General features: G+C 43.6%; 1 protein-coding gene across 1 annotated transcript; it reads left to right on the forward strand.

The window, feature by feature from the left end:
• The first annotated feature begins 422 nt into the window (after positions 1-422).
• On the forward strand, positions 423-9,878 carry LOC138789170 (vomeronasal type-2 receptor 26-like). The gene is made up of 7 exons (XM_069967774.1): positions 423-433; positions 1,059-1,350; positions 1,665-2,447; positions 3,289-3,522; positions 4,172-4,177; positions 5,687-5,810; positions 8,968-9,878. The coding sequence occupies exons 1-7, from the start codon at positions 423-425 to the stop codon at positions 9,876-9,878; spliced, it is 2,361 nt and encodes a 786-aa protein (XP_069823875.1).
• Positions 9,879-16,911: the final 7,033 nt, after the last annotated feature.

The raw sequence follows: 16,911 nt of genomic DNA on the forward strand, positions 1-16,911 counted from the left end.
ACTCAATCTCCAACCAGTCCCCTGACTCCATTTTCTAACAGTCCTATGACTTTATATCCTAACAGTCCTATGACTCCATCTCCTACCAGCCCTATGATTTCATCTTCTACCAGTCCTATGACTTCACCTTCTACCAGCCCTGTGCCTTCATCTTCTACCAGTCCTATGACTTCATCTCATACCAGTTGTATGACTCCACCTCCTACCAGTCCTATGACTTCATCCCCAACCAGTTATATGACTCCATCTCTTACCAGTCCTGTGACCTCATCTCCTCCCAGTCCTGTGACTTCATATCTTATTAGTCCTATGACTTTATATCCTACCAGTCCTATGACTTCATATCCTACCAGTCCTATGACTTCAACTTCTACCAGTGCTGTGACTTCATAATCTACAAGTCCAGTAAGGAGAGGTTGGCAATGCAAGCAGGGTGAGATAGGAAGGCCAAAAAACTGTAATAACTGCCCTCAACAGTGGTGTCGTCTGTGGCAATATATAGGACTTCTTCTTTATGTTTAACCACAGTTGCACTCATTGTTAAGAGTCGGAGGCCACCAAAATAGTTTGGTTCTCTGTATCCAAAAAACAAAGGGTTCTTCCTTAAATAGAATTAGAGAATAGAATCTCATGGTGCTGAACGATGGCTTGTTCCAATTCAATTTCTGAGTTTACAAATTGGACACCTGGCCAGAGGTCTAATGCAATGCATTGCAGTGCAATGTTAGCTTCAGGTCCAAAAAAAAGTGCAGGTAAAAGTCAAACTTTTTTTATTGCATTTTAACGAACCAGTAAAAACCAAATATCGATAGGGCTGCTCATCACTAGCCGTAACCTGTTCCTTTCCCTGTGCCGGAAAAAAATGTATTTCAGTAAATCAGTTTTACAAATTGTAGAAGGAATTTTAAAGAAAAAATTTAATTAATGACAATAATAAAATAATAGACAAAATAAGATCTGTATACCTGTCCAGTGGGATCACATCTGACCTACAGTAGTATATATTATAACATATCAGATACTTGCATTGTCTATAAATTAATCACTTTATTTTACAGTCCAGCCCTGTATTACTACAAGAATCTGATGACCTTATTCTATTCTGTTGATGAAATCAATAAAGATCCTTCTATTCTACCAAACCTGACAATGGGATATCACATCTATGACTCCTGTGCAGATCCCAGGAAGGCCATAAGGAGCATTTTACAGATATTATCTGGGCCCGGACACATCGTCCCCAACTACTCCTGCACTCGGAAGAAGAAGGTTGTTGGATTTATTGGAGATCATTTCTCATTGACCACTTTACCTATAACACAATTCCTGGGGATCTATCCATACACACAGGTGAGTCGTAAAGTATTTTCTTATTAAAGAGGTATTCTGGCAAATTAAAATCAGCTTTTTTTTTTTTTAGATTTTTAATGTATAATTTTATAACAGAATTTTGTTTAAGAAAATATAAATATATACTTAAAAAAATTGGTGGGGTTCACTCTCTGTGTCCCCTGTTCTACCTGTTAGTGACTTTTCGTAACACCCTTGCTCCAAAACAGATTGTATTGGTCACGTCCATAATTGATGCCGTTGGTAATAGGGAACATTGTGCGGAAAATTATCTTTTTCCCGTGATAATAACCATGTTTTTGTTAATAATACAGATTAGTTACGGAGCCACAGACACATTGTTGGGTGACAGACGTCTGTTCCCTTCTTTTTTCCGAACCGTCCCAGACGACTACACATCTTATTCTGTTATAAGTGACTTTTTGCGCTCCTTTGGCTGGACCTGGGTTGGAATCATCGCCTTTGATGATAACATTGGAGATAGAGAAGCCAGCTTACTGACCAGTGTCCTCTCCAGTCATGGCATCTGTGTGGACTTTGTCGTCAAAGGAAGTTACTGGAAGTTACAACCAGGGAATGTGATTAAAAGGAGCTTTGAGGTGATGAGGAAGTCTTCTGCCCGCATTATTTTAACTTGTGGAACTCTTTCTACCATCTTGTTAAGTTTTATTGGAACTTTTCAAAAAGAGGAACATGACAAGATCCTAATCCTTAATCCCACCTTCTCTCCTTATTTTGGATCTGCAGGGATATTCAATATCGCTTTGTTATTTGACCTGAAAGCTGGAAAAATTCCTGATATGGAAAGTTACTTCAAAGGTTTCCACCCCTTGAGAAATCCTAAAGACACGATCCTTGAAAATCTCTGGATTATGATGTTTCAATGTTTATCGGGAAATAAGGAAAAGGATGATTTGTACGCAGGAATGTATAAAAAGCCTCTTCATAAATGTGATGGGGCAGAAAGAATAGAACGTATTCTACCTTCATGTAGGGGAAATAGTTTCCAGATGTATCTGGCTGTCCGGTCCCTGGCTGACGCCTTCCACCATATGTACATCTCTCATGGCCATCAGATACATCAACATACACACAAGGTGAGTCTAGGGATAATATTCCTTCCACCACATGTACATCTCTCATGGCCATCAGTCTACAGACCATCAGATACATCAGTATACACACAAGGTGACTATATGGAGATAATATTCCTCCCACCATATGTACATCTCTCATGGCCATCAGTCCACAGACCATCAGATACATCAGCATCCACACAAGGTAAGTCTACGGAGATAATATTCCTTCCACCATATGTACATCTCTCATGGCCACCAGTCTACAGACCATCAGATACATCAGCATACACACAAGGTGAGTCTACGGAGATAATATTCCTTCCACCATATGTACATCTCTCATGGCCATCAGTCTACAGACCATCAGATACATTAGCATACACACAAGGTGAGTCTATGAAGATAATATTCCTTCCACCATATGTACATCTCCCATGGCCATCAGTCTACAGACCATCAGATACATCAGCATCCACACAAGGTGAGTCTATGGGGATAATATTCCTTCCACCATATGTACATCTCTCATTGCCACCAGCCTACAGACCATCAGATACATCAGTATACACACAAGGTGAGGAGTCTATGGGGATAACATTCCTTCCACCATATGTACATCTCTCATGGCCACCAGTCTACGGACCATCAGATACATCTACATACACACAAGGTGTCTCTATACAGATAATTAGCGATGAGTGAATTTTCAGTAGGAACGAAGCAAAGAGCTTTGTTAGGATCGGCCGGCAGTTTTACAGGCTGCTTTCCAGTTACCATCTGTTTCTGTGCATTATTTATATTTAGTCTTTTTTGTTCTCTCATATTCACTGTATTTCATGTATTCTTTATCTCATTATAGAAGGTGCACAATTACATAAAAGCCATGATGTGTTCCGATGAATCTGGAGGAGAACGCAAATGTTTCACAGTGAAAGGACATAAGGAAACTCTGTATACCGTTAATAATGCCACTCTATGGAATACGTATAACTCGTCCTTGACCACAATGGGATCATACAGGCCAAGCTCTAAGGACAGCATGGATTCTTGGTTTAGTGCACAAAATATAGTATGGAAAAACAACATTAAAAGAGTAAGTGTTTGGAAAACGTTCTTTCTTCATTTCACAAAATATATGTTAACAGTTCTACCTGAACCAGCTCTAAGTGTATCTGGTTTTACAGTGATCAGAGCTGTTCCGTCCCCTGATGGTACAAGTCTGGCCTCCTTACTGTCAGGGAACAGAGCCGCTCCTATCACAGTAACATCATTTCACTAACAGCTGTTCCCTCCGCTGACAGCACAGCCCCAATCTTACTTCTAGGAGGTTAAATGAGGATGCATGTCCTCATGGGGGCTGCATTGGCTGAGCAGACATATAAAAAGTTGGTCCTGTCACACTAACCTCAGTGTGCCGGGGACCGATGAAGAGAGAAGAAAGAAGAGAGAAGATAGAAGATGGAACACATCGGAGGAGGAGTAGAAAGCTCTCCCCCCAGCACTGCACCCCTCCCAGCAAGGAAGGGGCATCACTTAACCCCTTCCTTGCTGGGATGGGTGCAGTCTGATATCAATCTGGCCCCCAAGGGGTTATGTGGGGACCCTTACTTAACCATGCCACACTGTAAGCAGCGATCTGTAAAGATGCTGCATACTGTAAGGTGCAAAACACCGCTCACAATGATGGGTGTTGCGCTCCTGTTTGTGTGTTTTTTGTGTGTTTCTCCCTTTTTGTTTTTCAGATATCGGTATCCTGTGGATTACAGCAGATTCGATGGACCACGTCAATGACCAGCGGTTGTTGGGATTTTTTTTTAAATAAAATTGTCAGCAAGAGGTGTGGGGGTGTTTTTATTTGAATAAAAAATATTTTTCACTTGTGTCTCGTCTTTATTTCTTTACTATATAGACTTAGTAGTGGAAGCCGTCTAATAGACAAAATGCATTACTAAGTCAGGGCTTAGTGTTAGCCGGTATAAAATGGCTAACACTAACCCCCCCCCCCCTTCCTTATTACTCCAGTACCCAATGCCACTAGGGGTACTGGGAAGAGCCGGGTGCCAGTGGTCCTGGAGCATCAAAATTGACGCTCCTGGACTGGGCAGCAGCAGGCTCATAATATTTAGGCTGGGGAGGGGCAAAAACAATGGCCCTTCCCACCCTGCTGTTACTAGGCAGCTGTTGCTTGGTTTTTAACACGGCTGGTTATGAAAATAGGGGGAACCCAAATGTTTTTTTTTTTTTAGTTATTTATTTAAAAAAAAAAAAAAATGTGTAGGTTAGGAATACATTCTTTTGCAATTAAATATGCTGTAAATAAATATATAAATAAATACATATACACATTTATTTATATATTTATTTTTTTTATTAACAGTATATTTAAATGCAAAAGCATGGATTCGTTTTATTTAAGCTATTGAACAATGAAATAACTTTTTTAGAACAAAACTTTGTTTTATTTATTAAATATTATTTATTACAGGAATCGGCATTATTGCCGGGGATCACTAACCCCAGTAATACCGTGCCCTGTGATACTGATTCCCTGCTTTCCCAGTTAGCACTAATCTTTATTAAAGCAGCTAAATAATTGTTTAGTTGTTTTAGTAAAGCTAATTTAGATTCAAATATTCGATCACATATTCAATCAAACTCGAATCTTTCGAAAACTGCAGTATTCGATCGAATAGCTAATAGCTATAATACTATTCGCTCATCACTTGTAAGTATGGTTTCTTTTTTAATTACATTTGTTTTTATTTAAAGTTTTAACAATGTAAAGAACATTTTAAGAATATTAAGAAGATATTGAAATTATTAATTATTTTTTTTCCATTTTGTACTAAATTCTACTAGAAGTGAGTTTTCTCAAAAACATGTACAGCAGAACAAATGCACAATGTATGCTACATTACAAATGAGCTCTCATTGGAAACATCCTCTTGTTTATGCCCCAACACCTAGGGGCTTTCTAGCAAAAAAAAAGTAAGAACAATTTCATGGCCAAATCTCAGCATCCATGGCCAGATTAAAGGGGCACTCCGGTGATAAAAAAAAACAAAAAAAAAACTTTTGACATATTTCTGCCCTCACATACAACATAATGGCCATGCTATTCTTATATTCTTACTTCACTTGATGTCTTCCTACAATGTGTTCAGTTACCCTGCTGAAAGATCCCATTGCCACAATATAAGGGGGAAGGAGGGGTGGGGGGTATTGATATAAACTGATGAAATTTGTTTGTTCTGCAGATGCCCAGGTCGCGATGCTCAGCAAGCTGTTCACCTGGACGGAGAAAAATGGCGACCTCTAGTATACACCTGTGCTGCTATGACTGTGCCCCATGTTCGGAAGGAGAAGTCTCCAATATATCAGGTAGATTCTATTGTCTTTTGTATTGTAAGTTATCCCTTATCTCCAAGATAGGGAATAATAGGGGTTCAACCGCCAGGAACCTATATGTTCATAAGAAAAGGAAACAGAATCTCTCCTGAGAAAAGGGTGCTTAGTCTCCTCTGAAAAATGGGCAATCACCTCAAAAATGGTCGTACATGCAAACTACAATTCTATTCATTTTCTGTGGGAGCTTCAGAAGATAGCAGAGTACGGAGTACAGCGGCTCCTCCACTTACTATTCCTCTTCTTCCTTGTACTGTAAGCCGATGCGAGTTGAGGACCCTCCCCCAGGCCAGATCACAGTGCTATATTCGCTGCTTTTTACTAGAGTTGATCAAACCTTGGGAAATCCTAGGTTCGATTTAATGCATTTGATTGCTGAAGCCTTCCCGGTCTGTGGGGAAGAAGGAGACTGCCCGGTTACCTCCTGGAAATCCGGGAATTAGCCTATTGCCTAGGCTGAATCCCAGAATTCCAGGTGGTACTCGGGCACTCTCCTCCTTCCCCATGGACCAGGAAGGCATCAGCAATCAAATGCTACAGGTTCGTGAATGTTCGAGTTTGATCAACCCTACTCTTTACCTGCTGTATGGCGTTGTTGGGATATGGTCTGGGGGAGGGGCCTCAGACCTGCAGGCCATGGCTTACACTACTGGGGAGAGGAGCGGTGGATTGCAGCATCATGATAGTAAGTGGAGTAGCCGCTTTCTCCTTGCTCTTTCTTATATAGATGCACAGAATGGTGCCTAACTTTTATATGGATGCCCAGCAGAATACCTAAATATTATATGGGGTCACTGAAAGGGCCTAACAACTATATAGGGGCACTGAGAGGGCCTAATCACTATACAGAGGGCACTGAGAGGTCCTAACTACAATATGGGGGACACAAAAAGGCACATAACTACTATATGAATGCACAGAGGGGGCCTTTCTATTATATGGGGCACAGAAGGGCCTAACTATTATATGGGAGAAACACAGGGAATCAAACTATTATATGGGGGCACAAAGGACGCCTATACAGTATGAACAAGAAGCCAAAAATGTCTGGTAGATTCTGCGGGGATGATTTGCGCCGGGAAAAAGTTTTTTATCATTGTGTATCATTGGTATCTAACTTTACATGGGTGATACTGGTATTTATACAGCGGATGTTATTTAGTAATGGTATGGGGGTGGTTGTAATGATGCTTGTGAAAGTGTTGTGATAATATTGTTCTCTCTATACTGGAATTCCCTATACTAACACTACATAGACCTATTGTCAGGGCTTGGGGACTGGAGGACACCAGAAAGGTGATGCCCTCCCACCAACACCCGTCCCGCTGTCCCAGCCTAATTACCTCAACTGCCCTAAATGGCAGTGGATAACTGTTTGACAGTCCCTGGCCTGTGATACAAAAAAAGGACAAGACAAACAAACACAATAACGCAAGGTCAGCAACAAGCATTCAGAGCAGTACCAAAACTTAGTCAAAAGGGTAGTCAAAAAGCCGAAGCCAAAATCTAAGAACTGGAATAACAGTCTGAAGGATCGCTAGGTCAAGAAAACACTCACGAACTGAGGCTCTTCCGCAGGCAAGGATGGACACACAGGGGAGGATACTTAAAGAGACTGGAGTCCCAGCCCTAGGACGTGATTGGGGCTGAGATTCTAACTCTCACAATACAACAGCCGCCAGTCAGCACAAACTTCATATCAAACACCTAGGCCGATTAGCCGGGGGCAGTGAAGTGGCAACAACTTATGAAATAGCCACCGCGCCCCTAGCAACCTGGACGACTGGTAGCCAGGGACGCTGGCCGTACACTTCGGCGTACACTTGTGGGAGGTCGGTCGTACGCTCCAGCTGTACTTCGAGTCAATCTTGACGGACGACTCCTGACACGTATTCTAATCTCCCACAGAGCATCCAGTGTACAATGCACCTAGTCTACTGCCTTTTAGGATATGCTGTACCCCAATCCCCACCCCAGAAAACATGTTCCAGGTAAAACCCTCTCAAAAGACCTGGGGGCACTGCCTCTGCCTAGAGAACCCAAGGTTCAGTCTCGGGAGGTAACAAGCCTTCTTTATTGCGAGAACAGGGAATCTGTGGAACAATCACCCCAGGATCTGGTCACAGCTAAAACAGTGGAAGCTTCACTACAGGCTTAGACAAGTTCTTAGAAAAAAATTATATTAATGTAGAAATATGGAATTTAATCATCTATCCATCCATATATACCTCTTCCCTCCATCCATCCCCTCCTTGGTTAAACTTAATGGACATGTGTCTTACTTCAACTTCACCAATTACTGTATGTTATACATAACATTTACTCCAGGATGTCCACCTCTATCTGTCTTCTTCTGATTACTATAGGGTAAGTCTCCACACCGTTGTGCACACCATACCGTGCTCCCCCATTGCTAAGAATCCCACATTTGCTTCTAGTTGCTTTTATCTGCTCTTTTATAGCCAAATGGTTCACTGTCCTATAACCCATAGTGCAAAAACTGAGCATGTGTGACCAGAAAGTTAAAACTAAACCACAGGTCATAACCATAGGCAACAAGCTATAAAGAGCACATTTGGTCATGTATGTGGTAGGGGATTATGTAGGAATCTACTCAAAAAATATAAATACACCACATTGAGGATTTTTACTTTATAGTGTAAAATTTTGAAAAGTGTCAAGTTTTGGCCAGTATACTGAAAGAACAATAATAAAAAAAAAATTATCTTTTTATTTACACTGTATGAATTCTGTCAGCACATTCATAGAGAAAATCAGACATTACAGAGATACACAAATAACCATTAAGTCAAACATGAGGAGTGAGGACTTCGCCTACCAGCTTTCAATTAGAGCAGAACAGAGAGACGTGTTCCTCTCTTGTCTGTAAGCTCCACCAGTCAGTGACTACTCTGCAGACCCAACCTATTAATATGTAGCAACAAAGCCCAGATTTCTGTATTTGGGTTAAAGGGTAAAAACCTCCATATCTACACTCAGCTAACCAAAATGGCCAGCGCCAAGACTGTGAAAGGGCAATTGCTTGACCAACTATTCCCTGTTCTTTACATGGCGACACAGCGGCACAAGACCACAAGGAATGAGTGTCTCACAAATACACTTTGTTTTCCAGATAGTGAGAACTGCAGGAAATGTCCAGAAGACGCCTGGTCAAATGAGAACAGAACATTGTGTGTGATGAAGGAGATGGAATATTTATCTTATACTGAGGACATCATTTCTATCGCTTTTTCCTCTTTAGCCACTTTCTTCTGGATTCTGACTCTTCTCATTCTTCTCATTTTTGTTTCCCAACGTGACACGGCGATTGTGAGAGCGAATAACAAGAACCTGAGCTTTGTCCTCCTGGTCTCCATCATGCTGAGCTTCCTCTCTGTCTTCTTGTTCCTCGGTCATCCTGTGGATACAACCTGCAGGATACGTCAGATCTCTACTGGAATACTACTCTCAATATCCATCTCTTCATTGTTGGCCAAGACCATCATGGTTTACATGGCATTCAGAGCCACCAAGCCTGGAAGTGTGTGGAGCAGATGGAGTGGAGTAACGCTCCCTAACTGTGTGCTCCTGATCTGCTCCTCTGTCCAGGGGGTCATCTGTATGAGTTGGGTGACCCTCTCTCCCCCCTTCCAGGAGCTGGACACACACTCTTATAAGGAGAAGATGGTAGTTCAGTGTAATGAAGGGTCAGATCTTTGGTTCTACTCTGTCCTGGGTTATATGGGGATTCTGGCCGCTGTTAGTTTTATTACAGCTTTCTTAGCCAGGACATTACCGGACAGTTTCAATGAGGCCAAGTACATCACCTTCAGCATGCTGGTGTTCTGCAGTGTCTGGATAGCCATGATCCCGGCTTATCTCAGCACCAAAGGCAAATACATGGTGGCCGTGGAGATATTTGCCATCCTGGCCTCTAACGCTGGACTGTTGGGCTGTATATTCTTCCCGAAATGTTATATCATCCTGTTCAAGCCGGAACTAAATACAAGAAAACATCTTCTAGTACCTAAAAATGATTATTGATCCTGGAGTATGTTTAAACCAAATGGAAATATAAAGTGGCCTTGGAAATTTTGTTTGGTTTGGGTTGATAGGCTATGGACACATTTGTTTACTCATGCTTTGAACTTATTATGACACATAAAATCTTTACTAAAAAATGTCCTTAGTTTTTCTTACACTTCTTGTTTCCCTTCTTTTCTTGTTTTTGGAGAAGCAGTCTCAGTCACCCCACAGGGTCCAAGAGTGTTTAACTACTCAAGAACAAAATTTTGTAGGTTTAAACTGAAGCTCATGAAATTTCCACAAATTCTTATATTTCTTAAGAAAGAAAATTTTTAGTTAGGGATGAACAAAACCAATCCAGTGAAGCTTTGTTGACTAAGCAAAATTTTGCAAACTTTATTTTTCACACAAAAAAAAAGACAAAATAAAAGAGTTTCATTTCAGTTTTGCTTTTTTAAAATGAAAAATAGCAAAATTAATATGAAAAATTGCTGTATTAATTAAATAAATCGTAAAATAGCTTTAATACAAGGGCTGCATATAATGTAATATAGCCGCCAGCTTTCTTTTTTACTATTTATTCAAAACATATTTTCATTCTAATTTTGCTATTTTTCCTTTTTATAAGCAATACTGTGCTGTTTTATATATAATATATAGTCTGGCAAATTTATCTCTTTACATGATTCCCTTTCATTAAAGCCACCTGCTATTTTACTATATATTTGCTTACAGGACATTTTCATTCTAATTTTGCTATTTTTTTTATTCACAGAAACAAAACTGATTATTTAGAACTATTCATAAATATACAGAATAAAAGAAAAGACATTTAGCGCAAAACTAGGTACCCTATTCTTAGTGGCTTAATGGATAGTTAGTCCAAGGAAAATGATGGCATAGAAAAAATACTATACAATGAAGGTACCTAATGGAATCATCTGCTAGCATCCGTCTGCGTGTCGATGCTCATGAAGGAGGCTTCACTGTAGTAAGTAGATTCACGATGTAATCTCCATACGATGATGTTACTTAGTCCATTCTGGAGGTGCTTCAGCTGGCGGCACTACTCCTCAGTAAATACCGATAGTCCGATTCAAAGGTCTCGGGAGATTCAGTGACGTCACTCTCTGTATGGATCCTCAATGCGGCCAAAAATCAATGCGTTTCAGCAACTGTCACGGTTGCCCTCGTCAGGATTATGGCATGTTTCCAAACTTCTCTTCTACTTATAGGTTGTCTGAGTTCTGGGCATTACAGGTGCATGAGAATTACATTCCTTTGGCAGTGTGTTTCTCCTCCTTGAGACACTATAAAGGGTGTGCCGGCTAGGATACACTGTGATTCCTCACTGAAGGTTTGGAATAATGCGTCATGTTATTTTGCAAGGTATTAACTAGTGATGAGCGAGTACTAAAATGCTCGGGTGCTCGTTACTCTAGATGAATATCTCCCGATACTCGAGTTCTCGTTTCAAGTAATGAACCCCATTAAAGTCAATAGGAAACATTGAGCATTTTTGCAGGGGAGCCAAGTTCGGTAGAGGGAAGGTCATGTGAAAACCTGTCAACCTCAGAAAATGAAGGAAACACAATGGAAATGGACAGGAAACAGCAGGGGCAGCATGTATTGATACTTCTGAGGCTGCCTAATCACACCATTATGCCTAATTCTTGTCAACAGCCTGGTTAAAACAGAGGTAGGAATATGAACCACCCATGGAAGTGAGGTAACCATTAAAACAGAGGTAGCATATGATGAACCACCCAAAAAATTTGCCTGACACAGCATAGCGGTGAGGACACAGAGAACCATTAAAATTGAGTTAGCATATGAAGCACCCCAAAATGTAGCCTTACACAGCATGGCGGTGATGACAGAGTGACCAAGGTAGAAGCAGTAGCAGGTGAGCCTCCCAAAAATTATGCCACATACAGCATTGCGGTGATGATAGAGTGACCCAGGTACAAACAGTATCAGGTGAGCCTCCCAAAAATTATGCCACACTCAGCATGGCGGTGATAACAGAGTGACCAAGGTAGCAGCAGTAGCAGGTGAGCCTTCCAAAAATTATGCCATACACAGCATGGTGGTAACGACAGAGTGACCAAGGTAGAAGCAGTAGCAGGTGAGCCTCCAAAAAATTATGCCACATACAGCATGGCGGTGATGACAGAGTGACCCAGATACAAGCAGTATCAGATAAGCCTCCCAAAAATGATGCCACACACAGCATGGTAGTAATGACCGAGAGACCAAGGTAGAAGCAGTAGCAGGTGAGCCTTCCAAATATTATGCCACATACAGCATGGCGGTGATGACAGAGTGACCCAGGTAGAAGCTGTAGCAGGTGAGCCTCCCAAAAATTATCCCACACACAGCATGGCGGAAGAAGAATTGGCTGTTGGCTGAGAATTGAAGGAGGAGGAGGAGAGGAGATACCAAGATTCTTCATGTTGAGCTGCTTTCCCCATGTGGACAGTTGAATTCAGGTGAAATCCAGGCTTTGTTCATTTTTATAAACATCAGCCTGTCAGTGCTGTCAGTTGACAGGCGGGTGCACTTATCAGTGATGTTGGCACCAGCTGCACTGAAGACCTGCTCTGACAACACGCTAGCGGCAGGGCAGCCCAGCACCTCCAAGGTGTAAAGCACCAGTTCGGGCCACATATCCAGTTTTGCAACCCAGTAGTTGTAGGTAGCAGAGTGATCGGGAAGGATGTTGGTATGGTCAGCAAGGTACTCAATCACCATCTTTCTGAAGGCCTCCCCCCTACTTTGTCTAGACTGGGGACGGTTGACATAGTCTTGCTAGGGTGCCATGAAACTGTCAAAGGCCTTGGAGAGTGTTCCCCTGCCACTTCACAAGCTTCCTGCTCCACCCCTCCTCTCCCCCGCTCTTTGGACCACAGAACTACATCCTCTGGCGCTAGTGGTGTTAGATGGTAAGTACATTTTCAGCTTCTGCACCAGGGCCTGTTGATATTGATTTACTCTGATACTGTGTTCCTCAGCAGGAATGAGAGTGGAAAAGTTCTGTTTGTACCAAGGGTCCAGGAGGGTGAATGCCAAGTAATCGGAGTTGTAAAAAAAAATGTAACCTGAGGGTCACGAGAAAGACAGCCTAACATAAAGTCAGCCATGTGCGCCAGGGTCCCAAAACACGGAAGAACACCCTCTCCTCAATAGGCTCAATTTCCACCTCCACCTCCCCCACCAATTCCTCCGCCATAGGCCATACATGCGCAACAACTAAGGATTGAGCATGGGTACACTCTTCAGTCGTGAAAGCAGTCTGCTCCTCTTCCTCCTCTTCTTCTTCCTTCTCATCCTCTACTTCGTGGTGAGAAACTGACATCAGGGTGGTCTGGCTATCTAGCGGCGGATGTTCTTCCCCCGTATCCTGAGATGAAGGCAAAGTCTCAGACTTCAGGCTGAGCAGGGAGATTTGAAGCAGACACAGCAGCGGGATGGAGAGGCTGATGATGGCGGCATCGCCGCTGACCATCTGTGTTGACTCCTCAAAGGGACCCAGTACCTGACAGATAGCAGACATCCACGTCCACTCCTCATTGTAGATTTGAGGTAGCTGACTTACCTGACTACCACTTCGCACAGAGGTTGACATCTGGCATTCCACAATGGCTCTGAGTTGCTTTTAAACCCTGGCTACCATCTGGAAGGTGGAATTCCACCGCGTGGTCACGTCGCACAGCAGTTTGTGAGCCTTTGCACTGCCCTAAGGGTGGCAGCATCCATGGTTGACTTGCGGGAATGCGCACAGATGCGCCACACCTTGGTGAGCAAGTCAGCCAAATTGGGGTAGGTCTTAAGGAACCGCTGCACCACTAGGTCGAACACGTGGGCCAGGCATGGTACATGTGTGAAGCTGCTGAGTTGCAGAGCCACCACCAGGTTCCGCCCGTTATCACATACAACCATGCCTGTTTTGAGGCTCTGTGGCGTGAGCCAAAGATCTGTCTGCGCCTTGATGCCCTGCAACAGCTCCTAGGCTGTGTGCCTCTTGTCGCCTAAGCTCCACAGTTTCAACACTGTTTTTTGGCGCTTACCCACCGCAGTGCTGATGCAGCTAGCGCTCTGAAATGGAGGTGACATGCTCGTGAAGGGTAATAGAGAAAAAGAGGAAGAGGAGAAGGAGAAACAGGTATATTAATAATGAGGTAGGCCCCGTAATTCTTGGTGTGGGCAGCACAGGATCGGAAACCTGGGTTAGACTCTGTCACAGCCTTCACCTAGTTGACCCAATGTGATATAGTGTCTTTGCCCGCCCTGCCCACCAGCACTAGGTGGACCTTGACACTGACCGCGTTGGTCAGGGCACGGATGATGTTATCCGTCACGTGCTGGTGTAGGGCTGGGACGGCACACCGTGAAAAGTAGTGGCGGATGGGTACAGAGTACTAAGGGACAGCCACCGCCATGAGGTTCCTAAAAGTCTCTTCCAGCCGATAAGGCAGCATCTCCAGGCTCAGCGGTATGCCTATGTGCACATTTAGGGCTTGTGCATGTGGGTGAGTGGCAGTGTATTTGCGCTTCTGTTCAAAGGTCTGTTTCAGGGACAGTTGAACGCTGCGCTTGGACACCTTGCTGGAGGGTGTGGAGCATAGTGGACGTTAAGGGGTGCGCGTAGGGCAGGAGGCCCTCGTGCCTGGGGCCTGGGCGGGGGGACTGACAGAGCCAGCACGTGACATAGGGGAAGGAGCATGGGTGCGACTTGCACTCACTGAAAGGCCTTGGTTCCACTGAGTGGGGTGTTTAGCCCTCATATGCCTGCACAAGCTGGTAGTGATTAGGCTGGTGGTGGTGGTTCCCCTGCTCATCCTTGTTTGGCACACGTTGCACACTACAGTCCGTCGGTCATCCGCACTTTCTTTAAAAAACCTCCAGACTTGGGAAAATCTAGGCCTGGCCATGGGAGTTTGACTCCTAGAAACAGTTGCTGATCTACTCGCTCTGCCCCTGCTTCTCCCTCTGCACCCCCTCTTCCTCTTCCAACCGGTCCTGTGGGTGAACTTGTCCCCCCTCAGAAGTACTGTCTTCATAGGCTTAATCAGTCACCTCGTCCTCATCCACCAGCTCTTCCTTCAATTCCTCACTCTGCTCCCCACTTTGAGTTACATCCATGACAACAACCTCACTGTCTGACAGCCGGGTCTCATCGTCATCATCAGACATCTCTTCCAACCCTGCTTGCAAGTCCCCACTCTCATCACCCACTGACTGCGTGAGCTGCATAGTTTGGGCATTGGGACAGATCGACTGCTCCGAGTCTCAGACTCAGGGAAGGGTCCAGAAAAGAGTTCCTGGGAGCATGGTGGTGGTGGTGGATCTGAATCCCCTCTTTCCCTGAAGGGGCCAGGCTGTGGGGAAGAAGGCTGAGCTGCTGGATCAAGGGTTCCACTCCCTTGGGTAACGTGGGTGGACTGCGTGGAAGACTGGGTGGTGGATAAGTTACTGGACACATTATTCGCTATCTACATGATCACCTGTTCACACTGCTGCAGTTTCAATATTGGTCTACCATGAGACCCCGTAAGTTGGGCGAAGAAGCTAGGGAGTGAATGTCTGCGGTGTGCCACTGCTCCCTCGTCAACGGGTGCTGCTGTGTAACCCTGCTCTGAACCACAGCCTCTGCCAACTGCACCGCTTGGAACCCCACGCCCTCGTCCTCGACCTTTACCCCTGGGGTTCACCATTTTATGGACACTGCACAGTATTAAACTTAGATATGCCTTGAGTAATTAAGACAGAAATCAGAATTATACTAGTTGTCCCATTAGTTTTGGGGGGCTGTCGTATACAATCTGATGGTTGCTTCACCGATACACTCTGTGAATTCCCCTTTACACTGTGAAAGCAGTAGTAAACTTAGATATGGCTTGAGTAAGAAAGACAGAAATCTGGAAATATACTAGTGGTCCCATTATTTTTGGGGGGGGCAATGGTATACAAACTGTTGGTGGCTGCACCTATACACTCTGTGACACCTTCTTTACACTGTGCAAGCAGTAGTGAACTTAGATATGGCCTGAGTAAGAAAACAGAAATCTGGAAATATACTAGTGGTCCCACTAGTTTTGGGGGCAGTGGTATCCAATCTGTTGATGGCTGCACTTATACACTCTGTGACACCCCCTTTACACTGTGCAAGCAGTAGTGATCTTAGATATGGCTTGAGTAAGAAAGACAGAAATCTGGAAATGTACTAGTGGTCCCACTAGTTTTTGGGGGGCAGTGGTATACAATCTGATGGTGACTGCATCTATACACTCTATGACACCCCCTTTACACTGTGCAAGCAGTAGTGAACTTAGATATCCCTTGAGTAAGAAATAGAGAAATCAGAACATGTACTAGTGGTCCCACTAGTTTTTTGGGGGTAGTGGTATACAATCTGTTGGTGACTGCACCTATACACTCTGTGACACCCCCTTTACATTGTGCAAGCAGTAGCGATCTTAGATATGGCTTGAGTAAGAAAGACAGAAATCTGGAAATATACTAGTGGTCCCACTAGTTTTTTGGGGACTGTGGTAGACAATCTGGTGGTGACTGCACCAATACACTCTGTGACACCCCCTTACAATGAGCAGTGAAGTTCTATGCAGGTGTACTACAAATCACAGCAATACAATGTACGTCAGCAGCACCACCAGCCACAAAATAATAAAAGAGTACTGAGCACTTCTTAGGGGTCTGTATGTAAAACCTTATGTCCCCTTTCTGCCAGCAGCCGATCACCACAGTGTGCTGCTGAAATCGTGGTAGCAGCACTGCAAGTCCCAGCCAGCAGTCTGGAGTAATACAATTTAAAAATGCTTTGAAGCCCTTACAAGGGCTGCTTGGTTGTTTCGCTAGTATTCCCTGCCTACTGGAACGCTAATTCTCTCCCTAATGCTCTCCCTGACCAGCAGCAGCTCTGTCGAGCTCGGACGAGCATGTTCGCTCATCACTTGTAATAACCCATATATATGTCATGTATGCTATATATCTATACATATCTTTGTTTGCATCAAGCATAGATCTCTTT

The sequence above is a fragment of the Dendropsophus ebraccatus genome, chromosome 4, assembly GCF_027789765.1.
Source record: "Dendropsophus ebraccatus isolate aDenEbr1 chromosome 4, aDenEbr1.pat, whole genome shotgun sequence".
NCBI lineage: Eukaryota > Metazoa > Chordata > Amphibia > Anura > Hylidae > Dendropsophus > Dendropsophus ebraccatus.